General features: G+C 37.7%; 1 protein-coding gene across 2 annotated transcripts in view; it reads right to left on the bottom strand.

The window, feature by feature from the left end:
* Window positions 1-2,804: 2,804 nt before the first annotated feature.
* aqp3b (aquaporin 3b) overlaps window positions 2,805-15,074 on the bottom strand; it is a 34,740-nt gene continuing 22,470 nt past the window's right edge. Inside the window, exons 1-6 of one of the 2 annotated variants that reach the window (XM_053648394.1) lie at window positions 9,552-10,477; window positions 6,589-6,715; window positions 5,893-6,030; window positions 5,512-5,630; window positions 5,065-5,282; window positions 2,805-4,166 (exon numbers count right to left, since the gene is read on the bottom strand). In XM_053648394.1, coding sequence (XP_053504369.1) covers window positions 3,989-4,166; window positions 5,065-5,282; window positions 5,512-5,630; window positions 5,893-6,030; window positions 6,589-6,715; window positions 9,552-9,659 — 888 coding nt within the window. In that variant the 5' untranslated portion in view covers window positions 9,660-10,477 and the 3' untranslated portion in view covers window positions 2,805-3,988. Of the gene's footprint in view, window positions 4,167-5,064; window positions 5,283-5,511; window positions 5,631-5,892; window positions 6,031-6,588; window positions 6,716-9,551; window positions 10,478-15,074 lie in introns of those variants that run through there. The other variant, XM_053648395.1, reaches the window with a different exon arrangement.

Below are 15,074 nucleotides of genomic sequence, written 5' to 3'. Positions count from 1 at the left end.
TCTGAAATGAATGACACGGTCTTGGTGAAGGAAGCAATGCTATTATTCATTTGTCAGTATTGGGATCATGTTAATACAAGACGTTTCTGGAGCATAATTGATCCTTGGTGTTTCAAAATTTTGTTTAATTTGTAATATAGGGATTTTAATATTTTTTCCCTTCACTATTTTACTGTCTGTTTAGTGCATCTTACCTCTAAGAATATACCGAATAAGCTTAAACATACAAGCCACCCCTTCCCCCAAATAGCTCAGAGCATAAGCTATTTTACGCTCTCGAATTTCTAGGATTTTGTTCCGTAAACGTGGGAAGGAGCTGTGAGTGACGTTAGGTGTGTTTGTTGATGCACACTGCAAAAAGGCCATGTCATTTAGGATTTCTTAAATGTCAGGTTTCTCTTTTCCCTTGTGAAGTTCTGTCACATTTCACTTGGCTGTTGAATAAAAGGGCCAGGTTGGCGATTTTGGGAACAGTATAATTGGGGGACAGGGAGTGGAGGGGGGGAGGGGTGAATTAATGTTTCAAAGGTGGATTGTAAGTGTGTTTGTGTACAGTAGGCGGATCAGAGAGTGTAACAAGTGTAAAGGCGTGGTGAGATGATAGGACCGTCACACAAATTAACTGCGAATTGGCTGCAAACACAGTTTTAACACATTTTCATAACAAAGAGATGATTTGACTTGAAGATTTCTGTCCAAAATAATCACCCCCCACTGATAATAACGACCAGGTACAGGACCTTGTTTATTAGATGAACGTCTGTACCAGCACTTGCAGAGTGCGAGATGACCCATGCTAAACCACACCCCCAAATGCTACATTGTGTCTTGTCCTTAGCACCTTATACAGTCATGTAAAAAAAAAAAATAAGTACACCCCATGGAAATCGTTGGCTTTTTTTTTTTTACATATTTGGACTAGCAAACATTTGATTATCTTTGAAATAGTGCCTATTAATGAAGTTGATATACTTGAACAAAACCCCAAGGGAAATTTCACCTTTTCAATCATTTGTTCAACAGAAATATCAACAGATGTGATATTCTATTCTGTGGAAAAAGTAAGTACACCCTTGGCCTCCAGAAGCTAGTATCGCCTCCTTTAGCAGAAATAACTTCTTGTAGGCATTTTGCATAACTGTCCACCAGGCTTGGTGGAATTTTTGACCACTCTTCCATGCAATATTCTTTCAGTTACAAGATGTTTGAGCTTTTTCTTGTAAGCACTGCCCAGTTCAAATCCCCCACAACATTTCCATAAGATTCAAATCTATGATTTGACTAGGCCATTCTATAACCCTCCATTTCTGCTTGAGCCATTCTTTGGTGGATTTGCTCGTGTGCTTAGGATCATTATCCTGTGGAAAGGTCCACTTTCGGTTCAACTTTTGGAGAGATGGCCTCACATTATCTTCAAGCACTCTTTGATATGATGTAGAATTCATAGTTGAATCTGTTCAGCCCCTGAGGCAGCGAAGCAACCTTAAACCATAACATTTCCTCCACCATGCTTCACAGTTGGTATGAGGTGCTTCTCCTGAAAAGCTGTCTTGGCACCAAACATGTTTGTTTTTACAGTGGTTAAATAACTCTATCTTTGATCTGCCTGTCCAGATAGGCGTGGGCTTTGCCTATATGCTCATTGGCAAACTATAATCCTGCAAAGGCTTTTTCCTGGCACGCCTCATATGCAGGTCAAATTTGTGCAATCTCTTTCTGATTGTAGAAGCGTGCACTTCAACACCAACAGTTGCAAGACTTACTAGAAGATCCTGTGATTAAATTTTGGGATTCTGGGAGACTTCTTTTTGCATCAGACGGCCTGCTCTTGGACTGAATTTGCTGGGACGGCCAGATCTAGACAAATTGTCAGTCGATTGAAATCTGAGCCATTTGTAGATTATTTTCCTTACTTTCACAGTGGAATGATGTATTTGAAATACTTTGGAGATTTGCCAGACTCGTAGGCATCCACAAGGCCGTACAGAACACTTTAGATTTTGGCATGATGACACCACACACCTCAATAGCAAAGGTCCTGATACTCACTGAAAAAGATTTGGCCAGCACAGTGTATCTCAACATCACAGTTGACCAATTTCAATTTGCAGCAACTGCACAATGCACTCATTTCTGGCACAACACACCCAGCATCTCCTAGCAACCTTCTTCAGGTGACGAAGCAAACAGCCTGCCTAAAAAAGGTGTTTCCCATAGGTGTTTAACTGGGTTGAGATCCCGTGACTATAAAAGTCATGGTATATGATTTACATATACAGTGTGACCTTGTGCCCTTTTTCAGGGGGCAGAGTCATGCTGGAAAAGACTTCTCCCATCAATGTTTCCTAATAGGATAAAGGTGAACAGAAAGGTCAGAAAAACTTTATATTGATTTGCAGTGCCTTTGCTCTAAAGACACTAGTGAACACACACACCCACACACCCACACACACAAATTATTCTCTGTGCAAGAACAAATCTTTCCCATGGTGCAATATCAATATCAAGCCAATGTCAGAGATCTCTTCAAAGCTGTGATCCAAAATCCATTACAGAGCAAAAACTAATTTTAATGCCCATGTAGTAGCGCTATCTTATAATAAGTCTTCAGCTAAACAGGATTTATTTATGGCATTATTGTCAGAAATGGCCTTCGACCTGTCCACTTTATGCTCGATGAAGCTGAAAAAGGCTCGAACAGTGCGAGTCTTTTATGAGGGCCTCAAGGCTCAAAGGGAGTGTTTTGGCAGAGATGAGAAGAAAGTTAATGCCGGCCTTGGTCAAGAGCCACACTCGGACTTGGACGTTTTTAATGTTTTATTCACGATGAAAATTCTCTAAATGCAAGAACATGCATTCAGGTTATAAAGAATGCATCAAAGATCCTTTCAGACGACGAAACTGGTCGTTTTGATTTATTTTACAACTTCCATCATTGTGTGTGAAAGAAAGGGAATGCAAATATTAGCTGGAAAAATACGAGCAGTAATAATTCAACATTTCCTTTGTAGATACATATATGAAAGATAAAAAAAAAAAAAGCGTCTAAATTATGCACACAGTTAAAAAATGTCATTATACTGAAATACACGAATGGATAATATTAATACTAAAAATATTAAAATATTTTTTAAAAAATAGATGAATAGAAAGTGAACAAAAGAACATAACATATTCAGCATAACATTAAAGTAATGACAGTAATTTAGGAACGACTGAGAATTTAGGACTCCTGTTATTCCTTCTTATAATGAATGTTACATTTAATTCAAATAAGTTATATATAAAGTAGAGATGGAGGTCATCTTTAGGAATATGCTCTAGTCAAGGTGAAATTCTAACCGTAAGTATATATATATTACTCTGCTTCTCTAATTTTGTCTTCTTATGAAAGCCTTGTTGGTACTAGATTTATGATATTAAGTTATTATCTTGTTCTGGCCCTAGTCTTCCTTCTTGTTGCTCTTAATTATACACATGAAGTATGTCAACACGCTTGAAGGAGAAATACTGTAAGTTTCTGATTCTTTCCAATACATGTATAAAGAAACAATACACATGTTTGAAATAGTTTTGCTTTGCTCTTATTGGTGTTTAAGACTCAACTGGTCTTGAACAACACTAATATATCAGAAGTTAGGATTTTTTGGTTTTAGTGCAGGATTTAGCCCTGTCTAGACTTGTCTAGTTATACATTAAATGCAGTGAATAAGAGAAGACAAACATTCTGGGATTTAGGTAGGACGTGACTATCAGACGACTATACAAAGGCAATCAAACGTTATATGCCAACGAAAACATGGGAGTTATATTGTCTGGGATTTAGCATGGAGAGTAGAGGAAATATGAGATCTTAATGTCAAAGCGAACATGAAAGCCATAACGTCTGGGATTCAGACTGCAAGAAATGACTGTAACAACAACAACAACAACAACAACAACAACAAAAAGCTGATGATTTGTAAGTGGGATTTTACACAGTGGCATTTTATCCAGACACTTTGCATGACTTCAGTCTTTCTTTCTCTTCACGGGTCACTGCTTCTTCCCTGTCTTGGGCTTCGCCCTCCAAATGGTATCCCACCATCAGTTGGTACACCAAAACGCCCACCATGGCACCGATAAATGGTGCAAAGATCGGAACAAAGAACCAGTAATCATTTGCCCTGCAGCAGAAAAGAAATGAGAAAGTAGATGCAATTAGTATATTTCTAGTTGGTTAAACCTAGTGCAACAATAATAAGTAGAGAAAGTTATGGATTGTTTCAGCATCATTGTGGTTAAAAAAAAAAAAAATTCATACTTGTATGCCCTCCGTGTGAAGCAAATGAGTCAGAAGAAATTAGAGAGTTGCTTGAATGCTTAAAAGGCAAGCTAGAAGCATAAAGCATCTATATATTTTTATATACTACATAAAACCTTACATCAAGGGGAAACCTGGAGCTTATGGCAAGACAGGGTACACCCTGGACAGGGTGCCAGTCCTCTGCAGGGCACAATCACATACACATTCATACACTACGGTCACTTTGGACATGCCAATCAGCCTACCATGCGTGTCTTTGGACTGGGGGAGGAAACCGGAGTACCCGGAGGAAACCCCCGCAGCACGGGGAGAACACGCAAACTCCGCACACACAGGGCCACGGTGGGAATCCAACCCCCGACCCTGGAGGTGTGAGGCGAACCACTAAGCCACCGTGCGCCCTCTATAGGTAACATACGTACATAATTATTCAGCTGGTTAATAGTAAATTTGCTCACGTCTGTTACAGGCAAACATGAGTGAGATTTCATCCCATACCCTCAGTTTGAATTGTCATAGTCTTTAACAATGAAGATTTTGTTCATCACCAACATTAGATGTCAATTTATAGAATGAACAATTTATTAAATGCTTAATATTAGTCACTTACACAAAAAAAATAAATAAAAAAAAATCACATTTCTGAGTGCAGTGGTACTTTAATATTACATATTGTGTATGAGGCACTGCATACGAAGCATTAAAATATCTACTCTGCTTAATATAGTAGAATGTACGTGATATAGTTAAGTACTGACGTGAAGACTTCACCGCCCCAGCCTGCAAGTGAGGTAAAGATTCGTGGTCCGAGGTCTCTGGCGGGGTTCACGGCGTAGCCTGAGTTAAATCCCATAGAAAGGCCAATAACCAAAACCACGAAGCCTACAGTGAAGGCTTCTAGCCCACGTGGGATTGGGTTGTTATACGGGTCCACAATGGCGAGTATACACACGATCAGCGCTGCTGTGCCAATCACCTGCACAAAAAGTACAGAACTCTTTATTAAAAGGCAATTCGTGGGAATTTATATATTTTAAGCCGGGACCACTATTATTGTTATTCATTTACTGTATATTATCTATTTTCTAAGCTCATATACTCGTAGCAATATACTGTATCAAGTTTCTTAAGTTGGCGTAGGTCATCGTTTCTGTGAAATTGCGAGAGATTTCTGGTAAATCTGACGTGGGGTTATTGCGTCTTACTTGGTCAAAGAAGCCGTTAAACAGGCTGAGATGTTTGGATGGATACGTGGCGAATATTCCAGCTGTCGCATTTTCCCCCAGCACAATGAGACTGCCTTTCCGATACTCCCAGAGTGCATCTGCAATTGAGTTAGAAATTGTGCTAGGAGAAGAGTTTTAGGTAGAAGAGCTAGTAAAAGCTATAAAAATGGATCATCCAAGTACAGTCAGAGGAAAAAGGTACAACTTGCTAGTTTTTAGAGATTGTAGAGGTTACCTATTAAACATCAATAATGTAGATATGTCATGAGATCAAATCGATGTCCTAGTACTTTGAAGCAGCTAATTAACTTCCATCTGCCAGCTCTGTTCCTTCAGATATTCACCCAAATTTGTACTCACCAAAATACATGCCAAATATTATTCCAGATCCAAGGAAGGCACCCACAGTCTGAAATATGAAGTAAACAGGGAACTTCCTCCATGGTTCCCTACCCAGGATGCAAAGGGCAAAGGTCACAGCTGGGTTCAGGTGGCCACCTGTAGAACATCAGGAAAGATTTTTTTTGAAATGACAGAATGCACATTAGATCTTCACAATGGCAATTACAGTTAATCTGACTAGTGAACTAGCAAAATTTTTGGCACCCTTCACGAAAATGAGCGATAGCTAACACACACACATATATATATATATATATATATATATATATATATATATATATATATATATATATATATATTCTATTGATTCTATTGATTTTTATCTATAGTATTTTTTATTTAGTTTTATTTTATTTGGCTCTAGAAATATTGGCACCTTCGGTAAAGATGGTAAAAAGGTAATGAAAAAATCTCTCTGTGGTTAATTAGTTCACACTTGAAAATATGAGAAACTCTGAGAGAAATCTAACCTCTAACCTGTGAGATAAACTGAAGTAAATTTAATAAGAATAACAACAATACACCCTAGATGGAATGGCAGTTTATCACAGGGCACTCCACGACTCACCCCCCCCCCCCCCCACACACACATTCATTCACACCTGGGGCGATTTATAGTAGCCAGTAAATCATCCAGCATTCATAAAAGCTCACCTGAAACCTGGCCACACACCAAAATCCCAAGTGTGGCAGCGAAACCAAATGCGAAATTCACTGTTAGGAACATTCCATGCGATCCTTCACTCAGGACCAACTGAGCAACAGCACCACAGCCAAACATCTGGATGGATGGGATGAAAAGCCCGCTATGTTATCTCAATAGCTCAGTGAAAAAAATATTCTTTAACTCTTACATTCTCCGTGGATGCGCCGCTGACTTCATCAGCATTGTTCTACTTATTGAATCTTTGCTCTAGTCTCTTCATGACCGGTTCTTTTTTTTTTTTTGAGAACCTCTTGCTTGTCTTCAGAATCTTGAGCATGACAGTAATTGATTTTACTTTGAAGTTTTCTTTTCTTTTTAAAAAAAGCTTAAAATTGCCGAAGCATTTCAAGACGTATCTTAAATGTAATCAGGAAAATGACGATAGCACGTGATTCAGCTTTCCACCATGTTGCACTAAACTAATCAAAATGTTCAAACATCATGACTTAAAACTATATGAGCAGTGTTTTCACCACAGAACAAATTCAGATCAAATGTTCTGATTTGAGGAAACGGCATCATATATCTGCACACCTGAAATGGCATAGAAATTATTTCTAGTATATCCTGGTACTAATTTGCTAACAATACATTTTCCCATTAAATCTGGAAAAAAAACAAACAAACAAAGGTTTCATTTTCGTTTGAATGCCTCAGCAATGTGGAACAGCTTACGGGAACACTTAAAACTTGCTGTGCTCTCGTCACCGGTTGAATTTATGGCACTTTGAGTATAGCCGTATTGGAAGTTGCAATATTCTGCAATATTTTCTTAGCGTGTTAACTGGTCTTTAATTGTGCCTGGGTAGCTGCATTATACGCTTGGCACATTAACCGATCTGTCTTCTGACACTCTTTACCAGGACAACAATGGTTATCCATAACCTGATCAGGTCCCAAAGTGGTTAAGTCTCTCTCTCAGGGGCGTAATTTAACTTAACAAACCGCTTACAACCTGCATTAAACTGCAGTGCTGCTTTTGGATTATCCCAGGCGTTCCTTAACATCTGAGGTTAATCCTCACCCACAGGAAGAGACGCAGGAGGCTGCGTACGGGAAATGCTCACCCATACACCTTGTGTAAGGGCTGGAGCTGTAGCTTCTTCCTGAGTATCAAGGCCCAGGAGCACTTTCCGCACTTAAAATGCGAGAAAGAATATCACAACGCCGACTCCCTTCTGAAGCGTCCGACCTGGATTCATCTTCCTTGTCTTCTTCGGCATCCCCCCTCGCTACCCTAAAGGGAATTATTTGCATGCAGTGATATCACATCCATAGAATCATCCTTCTGTCCCTGATAGGATGTTCACTCATCTCCAGCAGAGGGTGCAGCAGGGAGCACAGATGGATGTGTGCTTACTGCAGAACTATGTGTTTCAAGCGTACCCGCTAAGTCACGTAACGCCGCCAAAATCTGTAACCGAGTGACGTCCTTGGGCTCTTGGACTTATTTTGAATTACGCACATTCCTCAGATAGAAACACCGCATGAAAACATTGGGGGGGGGGGGGGGGGTAAAAAATTCCAGCATTACAGTACAGGAAATGGTTGTGATTTGCAAAGCTACATTTGGCTTAGTGGACCTGTTTCTGTCTGGACAGTCAAAGAATGTGAAGTGAAGATATAAAAACGATGTGTAGGTAAGGGGTAGTGTGTGTGTGTGTGTGTGTGTGTGTGTTTTTTCCATGTGTGTGTCTGCATACCTGTTCTATCCCCTAAAAGGCTCCAAACCCCAGCTAAGTTGAGTAATAAAAAATCAAAGGGTTCCATCCTTAGCAGTCTGAAAACAACATGGGCTGAGAAAAGATTTACGTCTCAGTCACCACCTGAACCAGATTATCTTTCATCCAGTGTTCGCTCGCATTTTTTTAAAAAACGCATTACCTATTATAGTATATATAAGTATATAGCCAGAAAACATACACATATTTATTCTGCATACTTTCCCTTAAGCTGAAACATTTCTTTAGGTATTTTATCCCAGACGCTGACAAAAACGGGTTGTCAATGGTTCTTTGCGTAGTTGAAGGTCCATAATTTTCTTGTGTGCATTTGGGCAAGAAGAACAAAGGGATACTGTCATTGGATAATGACTCCCCCCCCGTAACCAACTAGGATAACACATGATTGAACCTTTATTAATTTATTTATTTATTAAAAAATGATGCATTACTGCATTATTAGAGTCTTTACATCGCATGTTACTAGAAACTAATATCAATCGGCCATATTTCTCATGCAGAATCCAATCCTTCTTCACTCAGGTAAGCCTAAATAGTGTGTTTATTTGGACTGAAAGCAGTAGGGGTAATAATACACAACAGAAATTAGCTGTTATAAAATGACAATTAACCATGTGTGTTAGAATAGAATGAAATGTGTCGAGTATTAAATATAATGATTGAAATAAATAGGTCTATATCCCCATGGGAGATGTCTTATTATATTTCAATAATTATCTAATTGAATTGAACTGCAACGGTTTTCTTTTTTCCTCGGGGGCATTTTGTAACTTTTTACACTTGATCTCTAAAGGAGGTTAAGGAAGTTTAAAAATAAATAAATAAATAAATAAAATTTAAAAATTCCTTAATGGGTGTCACACCAAAGTTTTTATACTTAACATTAGGTCCAGACTTCTTTAGCTGGACGTCTTTAGCAGATGAAAAACAAACAAACAAACAAACAAACAAACAAAATTAAGCGAATTGATTCACCTCGGAAATAAAGCAAACCTTATATCGTCTCCGTCCTTTCTATGTAAGACGAAACCCAGTCTGTGCCAGTTTTAGAAATGATTCACTGCTAAGTAAAAATCTGTTAATTGTCATCAATGATAAAAACAAAAGCAGTTTACAGACTTGTAAGAGAGAGAGAGAGAGAGAAAAAAAACAACATGTTTAATTCTCACCACCAGGATGAGGGTGCCCAGGCATTCTGCAAGAGCCTGACGCATCAAGAGGTTCCGTATGTGGAACATCTGCATCATTTTGTCCATGAAAACCTTCTGCCTTCCCATGATGCCACAGACACAGTCAAAGTTAGAAGCACAGATAAAGATGAAGATGATGAACAGACCACAGGACCTTTGTCAATTCATTAGAGAGGTACATGCATCCCCCCTTTTAAACAGAGAACACACACACACACACACACACACACACACACATACCTTTGAGCACTCCCTTTCTACCTTCTCTGCCTCCACCCATATCTCTTACATACTTTTTATTTTCTTCCCATCGTTTAAATATATATGTTCTTTTTTGTATGTGTGTCTCTGTGTGTGTGAGACAAGTATGTAGCATGCATTCATTTTCTTTTGTTCTTTGTCTTAATCTTGTTATCCTGTGTGCTGGGAAAAGCAGTTAAACAGATGTTTTGAGAAAGGCAGAGAGCCTGTAGAACATGCAGGTCATGAGGTTGGTCTGTCTATATATGGTACTGGAGTGGTATGCAGTGAAGGTATGGTACACATGAAAAGAAATTATTTTTAGAGCAGTTAGGCCACCTTGAATGTTTCTACGGCAAAAAATAGACAGTAAATTCCTCACCCATGGGGACCTTTAATTATATATACTGTATATATATATATAAAGTTATATTATAAATATTCAAAGAAATGCTCTATGCTATAGAGCAATGATGCCTTCAAAAAGAATTAAATTAAATGTTTCTCTATTTAAAAAAAAACAAAAATACTATCAAGTGCAGTAAACAGTAATAAATGAAACAAAGGCAATATTTGGTGTGACCCGTTGAAATATAGGGTATGAAATGGTTTGCATGTCTGAAATCTCCCAGAGATATATCCAGGCACCAGGCATTCACTGCATCTAAGAGTGACATCGGATCATGTGGACCGTGATCATAAACGTTCCACCTCCATAAAGAAAAGAATTCCTCTATGGGGTTGTGGAAAGTAAGTGGGAGGAAGGGAGACGATAGGCAGGTGGATGCAAGACTACTCTGCCTCAGAACAGGATTGGTGAAATGATAAACCGTCCCATACAATTACAAGGGTTATGAGATTTTGCCTCTTTGTCCTTTTTCTGCAGCAATAACCCTTCAGCAGATGGCAGCGCAAAGGTTATTATTGGAACCCCCGCTGTTGCTTTCTTTCCAATTAGCTTTCTTCAATATCTCTGTTTTTTTTTAAATTATTTTATTTTTTTTAACCAGGCTGAATCTTGCTTCTTCCACATGTGGGGTTATTCAGAGGCTTATAGCTCCATGACTTTCTCTAAAATAATAATAATAATAAAAAAAACATAATTAAGCTTTTTCAAACCCAAACCAGTTTTTTTTTCTCTCCCTGAACTGGTTCCTGAACAGTTGATGTGTCCTGTGTAACTGCATATCAATCCATCAATTGATGTCTTCTAAGTATTCTTCCCATATTAATGTTTATATGTTCAGTATTTTTTTCAAATGTCATACTGTCATTTGTGAAAGCATGGTGATTGATTTCTCTCAATCGTATACCTTATTTATTTATTTATCTATCTATCTATTTATTTATTTATTTATCACAATTTTTTTTTCCCGCATTAATTAATTATAATTACTCATTATAATTACAATTCCAGCATTTTATAGATCCTGAGCCACTTACTATAAAGTGCTCATTTAGAGGTGCTTTATTGTCTACATCCAAAATCTGGACCATTGTATATCTTTTTTCTTTTTCTTTCTTTTTTTTTTTTTTTTTTAAGCAGGTAAGATAATTCCATTACTAAAATGTCAAATCAGAACACAATAACCGGAAAAAAATTTAAATAAAAGTAAAAATAAATCTTTTATCATTGCTGTAGGTGCACTACGTGCTATATTTGAGTGACAAAGTAGTTTTCTTTAGTTTGTTTTGTAGTTTAATTGTTGATTTTTCATTGTTTAGTAGTGTACAGTAAGCATTATTTTTTCAATTTGATTACAAATAGAATGGCACCTATATTCAGAATGTACCATATAAAGCGGAAACAAATGACAAAAGTGCTAGAAACAAAAACTAAAAAAATCTAAAATAAATAAATAAATAAATAAATTTTAAATTAAATAAAAAAAATTAAAAACTAACCATGGCAAATAATAGCTTTTAATGTATTATTTATTTATTTATTTATTTATTTATTTATTTATGTATTTAACCTTTGTTTAACCAGAAAGTCTCTTTTGCAAGAGAGCTCAGGCCAAAATGACTTTGCAGTGACGTACAGGGAAACACAAGTAAGAATATTTGTAACTCACTAAAGAATTTGACGTTTATGATTAGAGTTAAATAACTAAGTCAATCTCATTTAAAATTTCACACACCCAACAGCATGGAAAAACAGATTTTAGTTATTCGAGTACGTTAATCACTGACAGGACAATTTTGGTTTTAAGTTTAAAATAAAAGCATAGAGGCATATTGCTATAAAATCTACTAATATGCCTATGGTGAAGAGGATATCCATTGACCCCCCCCCCAATTTTACTTTCCTCTCCTCTTTCCACCTCTACTCAATAGCTCCAGTCTTGCGAGAGACATTTGGAGCACATTAAAGCTCTCACAGCCCTGGAGAAACAGGATGATCAAGAAATTAACCAGGGAGGCCAAAGGAAACTACACATTGTTCTCGCAAGTAATATGATCAGAGCTAAATACGGGGGCTCGAAAGGTGTTGTCGGGTCAAGTACACACACGATACATACTCCCATAACTAGAGAATGCAGGTAAAATGAAGGCAATAGAGCCATTCAGATTTCACAAAGGAATAAGCACAGTTGGAAGCGTAGACTGATAAAGTAGTGCTTGGAAAGGATAAAGTGTAAAAGATAACAATAACTAAACCAGCAGATAGATTGATGGATAGAAAGAAATGAGTTCGGTCTTGCACATGCACACAGGGCGTAAATGCATGCGTAAAGCATGCTGCCGTAACGGCTCTTTTGATTTGCAACTCGACAGATGTTTGCAGAAAGCGGCATTGGATCAGTATTGAGTACTGGCTAAAACCCAAAAACTGTTCTATCAGTGTTAACAAAAAGGCAGTTTAGTGCATGGCAGTAATAATAATCTTGACTGTCTCGCAATCCAAGTTTGCTTCCCAGAGCATTAACAGGAATCCATTAATTAAGAAAAATGACAAGTGGTACAAAATGACACAGCTATCACTGTGTGATAAATACACTGTGTGCAAAACACCTCCAGGGATTTTTTTTTCAGCTTCCAAACACATTTAAGACATTTCACAGCCACGTCATGAAATATTTCAGATAATAGCACGTAGACATATCAGGTTTCATATTCCAGTATTCATATTTTTGGTCATGCTGCACCTTTACTGATATAACCATCCTATGGGGCATCCTATTGGCGGTTAAGGCTCTGGGTTACTGATCAGAAGGTCGGGGGCTCAAGCCCCAGCACTGCCAAGCTGCCACTGTTGGGCCCTTGAGCAAGGCCCTTAACCCTCTCCTCTCCAGGGGGCGCTGTATCATGGCTGACCCTGCGCTCTGACCCCAACTTCCTAGCAAGCTGGGATATGCGAAGAAAAGAATTTCCCTGTGCGTAAGTATATGTGATCAATAAACACTCATTATCATTAAATTAGATCCTGGCGCCTTAATATACCGTAGTTTGTTCACTTTAGAGCAGAAAGCTTTTTTATTCGCATTTCAATTAGTTCAACATTGAGAACTCTGAGAATATATAATAACATAAAGTAAACTGTTCCCACGTCGTTGGCACACATGAAAGAATCAACACTCGCCCGCCTCGTAAATCCCAGTTTAACCTCTAATGATGACAGATTCGTTTTTTAATGAGGACTCTTCTGGGAAAGACTAGGAATTGGAAAACAGCATGAGAATTACACTGATTCAGAAACATTTATTTGACTTGATTGTGTGCCTACTGACCACAAATATCAGTCATATGTACTGTAGCATTGTATTAGAGTATATCATATTAATCTGACATCCAGAAGTGTTGTGTTATTTGAGATGGTATTAGACCTGGAACGTGGGTTGTCAGCGAAAATGAAAGCTTGCGTGACACTTTAATAATGTGGGATAATCGAAGTTCTTGTAGATGTTTGCTCACACCTACACAATTGACTCCGTGTTGTTTTCTTTTGGACTGATATAACTGAAGATTCGAAGGGCTTTGAAAGAGGCTCTCTCTCTCTCTCTCTCTCTCTCTCTCTCTCTCTCTCTCTCCAGTCTCCTTACACACACACACACACACAGCAGGAAAATAATTGTTTCATGTATTGATTTCAATCTCGGGAAACACATTAAGGCCAGTAGCTTGTTTAGTAGTTCAAAAAAAAAGAGAAGCAGTTCCTTGAGATATCTATGTACTTTTATTACATTCTACAATGCACCTTAAAACCACAGGTGATAAAAATTGTGACTGATCTAATGTATCAAAGACATCTGATAATACGTTAGATTAGATAACGTAATGCCATTACCACCCTAAAGTTGATTGTTTTGCTATAACAGCACATCCTGAAGTGTTTTATTCCTCTTATACCGCAGTCAAGGCTTAAAACGTTTTTTTAAATTTTATTTTATTTTACAGAAGAAGGCATCATGGTTTATAACCACGTATCATTAACATTTAATGTTGTGAAATGTCTGCAAAACAAGTTGGTTCCTATTATTACTTATCTTATAAGAGCTATAAACAGTTAGCTCTTACTATTCAAGACTGGTTCCCTCACCGATGTCTCTTTTTTCCCCCCGTTCTCTTGAAGTGACCCCCCCCCCCCAAAAAAAAAGTCATGTTACTAACGAACCAGAAACCAGAAATTAAGAAAAGTCCTCTGTCCTGAAAACTTTCCCATTGTGAATGTTTCAAAGTGTTGGCACTCGATACTCCGTCCATAAACATGACATAAACATCTCCTTATAGAAACCTTCACCAAATCATCTCTCATCGATTATAACACATTTTTTTAATCCATTTATTAATCAGTTTGTACTAAGTGGAAGCATCCACCACACGCGTCCCTTTGAACGAGTTGTTACTATAGAAACGGCAGTGTACTACAATGAGAGCATTAAAATAAACCCGTGATTCGAAATACAGTCGGCGTTTTTGTTAGAGAAAATCAATCTACACCTTTCGACCAATCAGATTCGAGAATTCAACAGTGCCGGGATATAAACAGCGTTCGACCCTTCTAGTTATTATATTATATCGTATCACTAAATGTATTATAACTACTAACTAGTCTAACTACTATCTGTTAGAAAGAAAACAGTATCAATAACCATCGCAGGTTGCTACCAACCACTGACCTGAAAACTATATAAAAGTTGTTCATATATTTCCAGCGGAGAAGCGTTCCTTTGTTCCTTGGTTATTTGAAAGAAAAAAAAAAGAAAGAAAAAAAAAAAGAAAAAAGTTTTTTTCACTGTTCTCACCCAATAGTCTCAGATA

The sequence above is a fragment of the Ictalurus furcatus genome, chromosome 18 (genome assembly GCF_023375685.1).
Source record: "Ictalurus furcatus strain D&B chromosome 18, Billie_1.0, whole genome shotgun sequence".
Lineage (NCBI taxonomy): Eukaryota > Metazoa > Chordata > Actinopteri > Siluriformes > Ictaluridae > Ictalurus > Ictalurus furcatus.
This window is presented reverse-complemented; position numbering and strand designations above follow the sequence as displayed.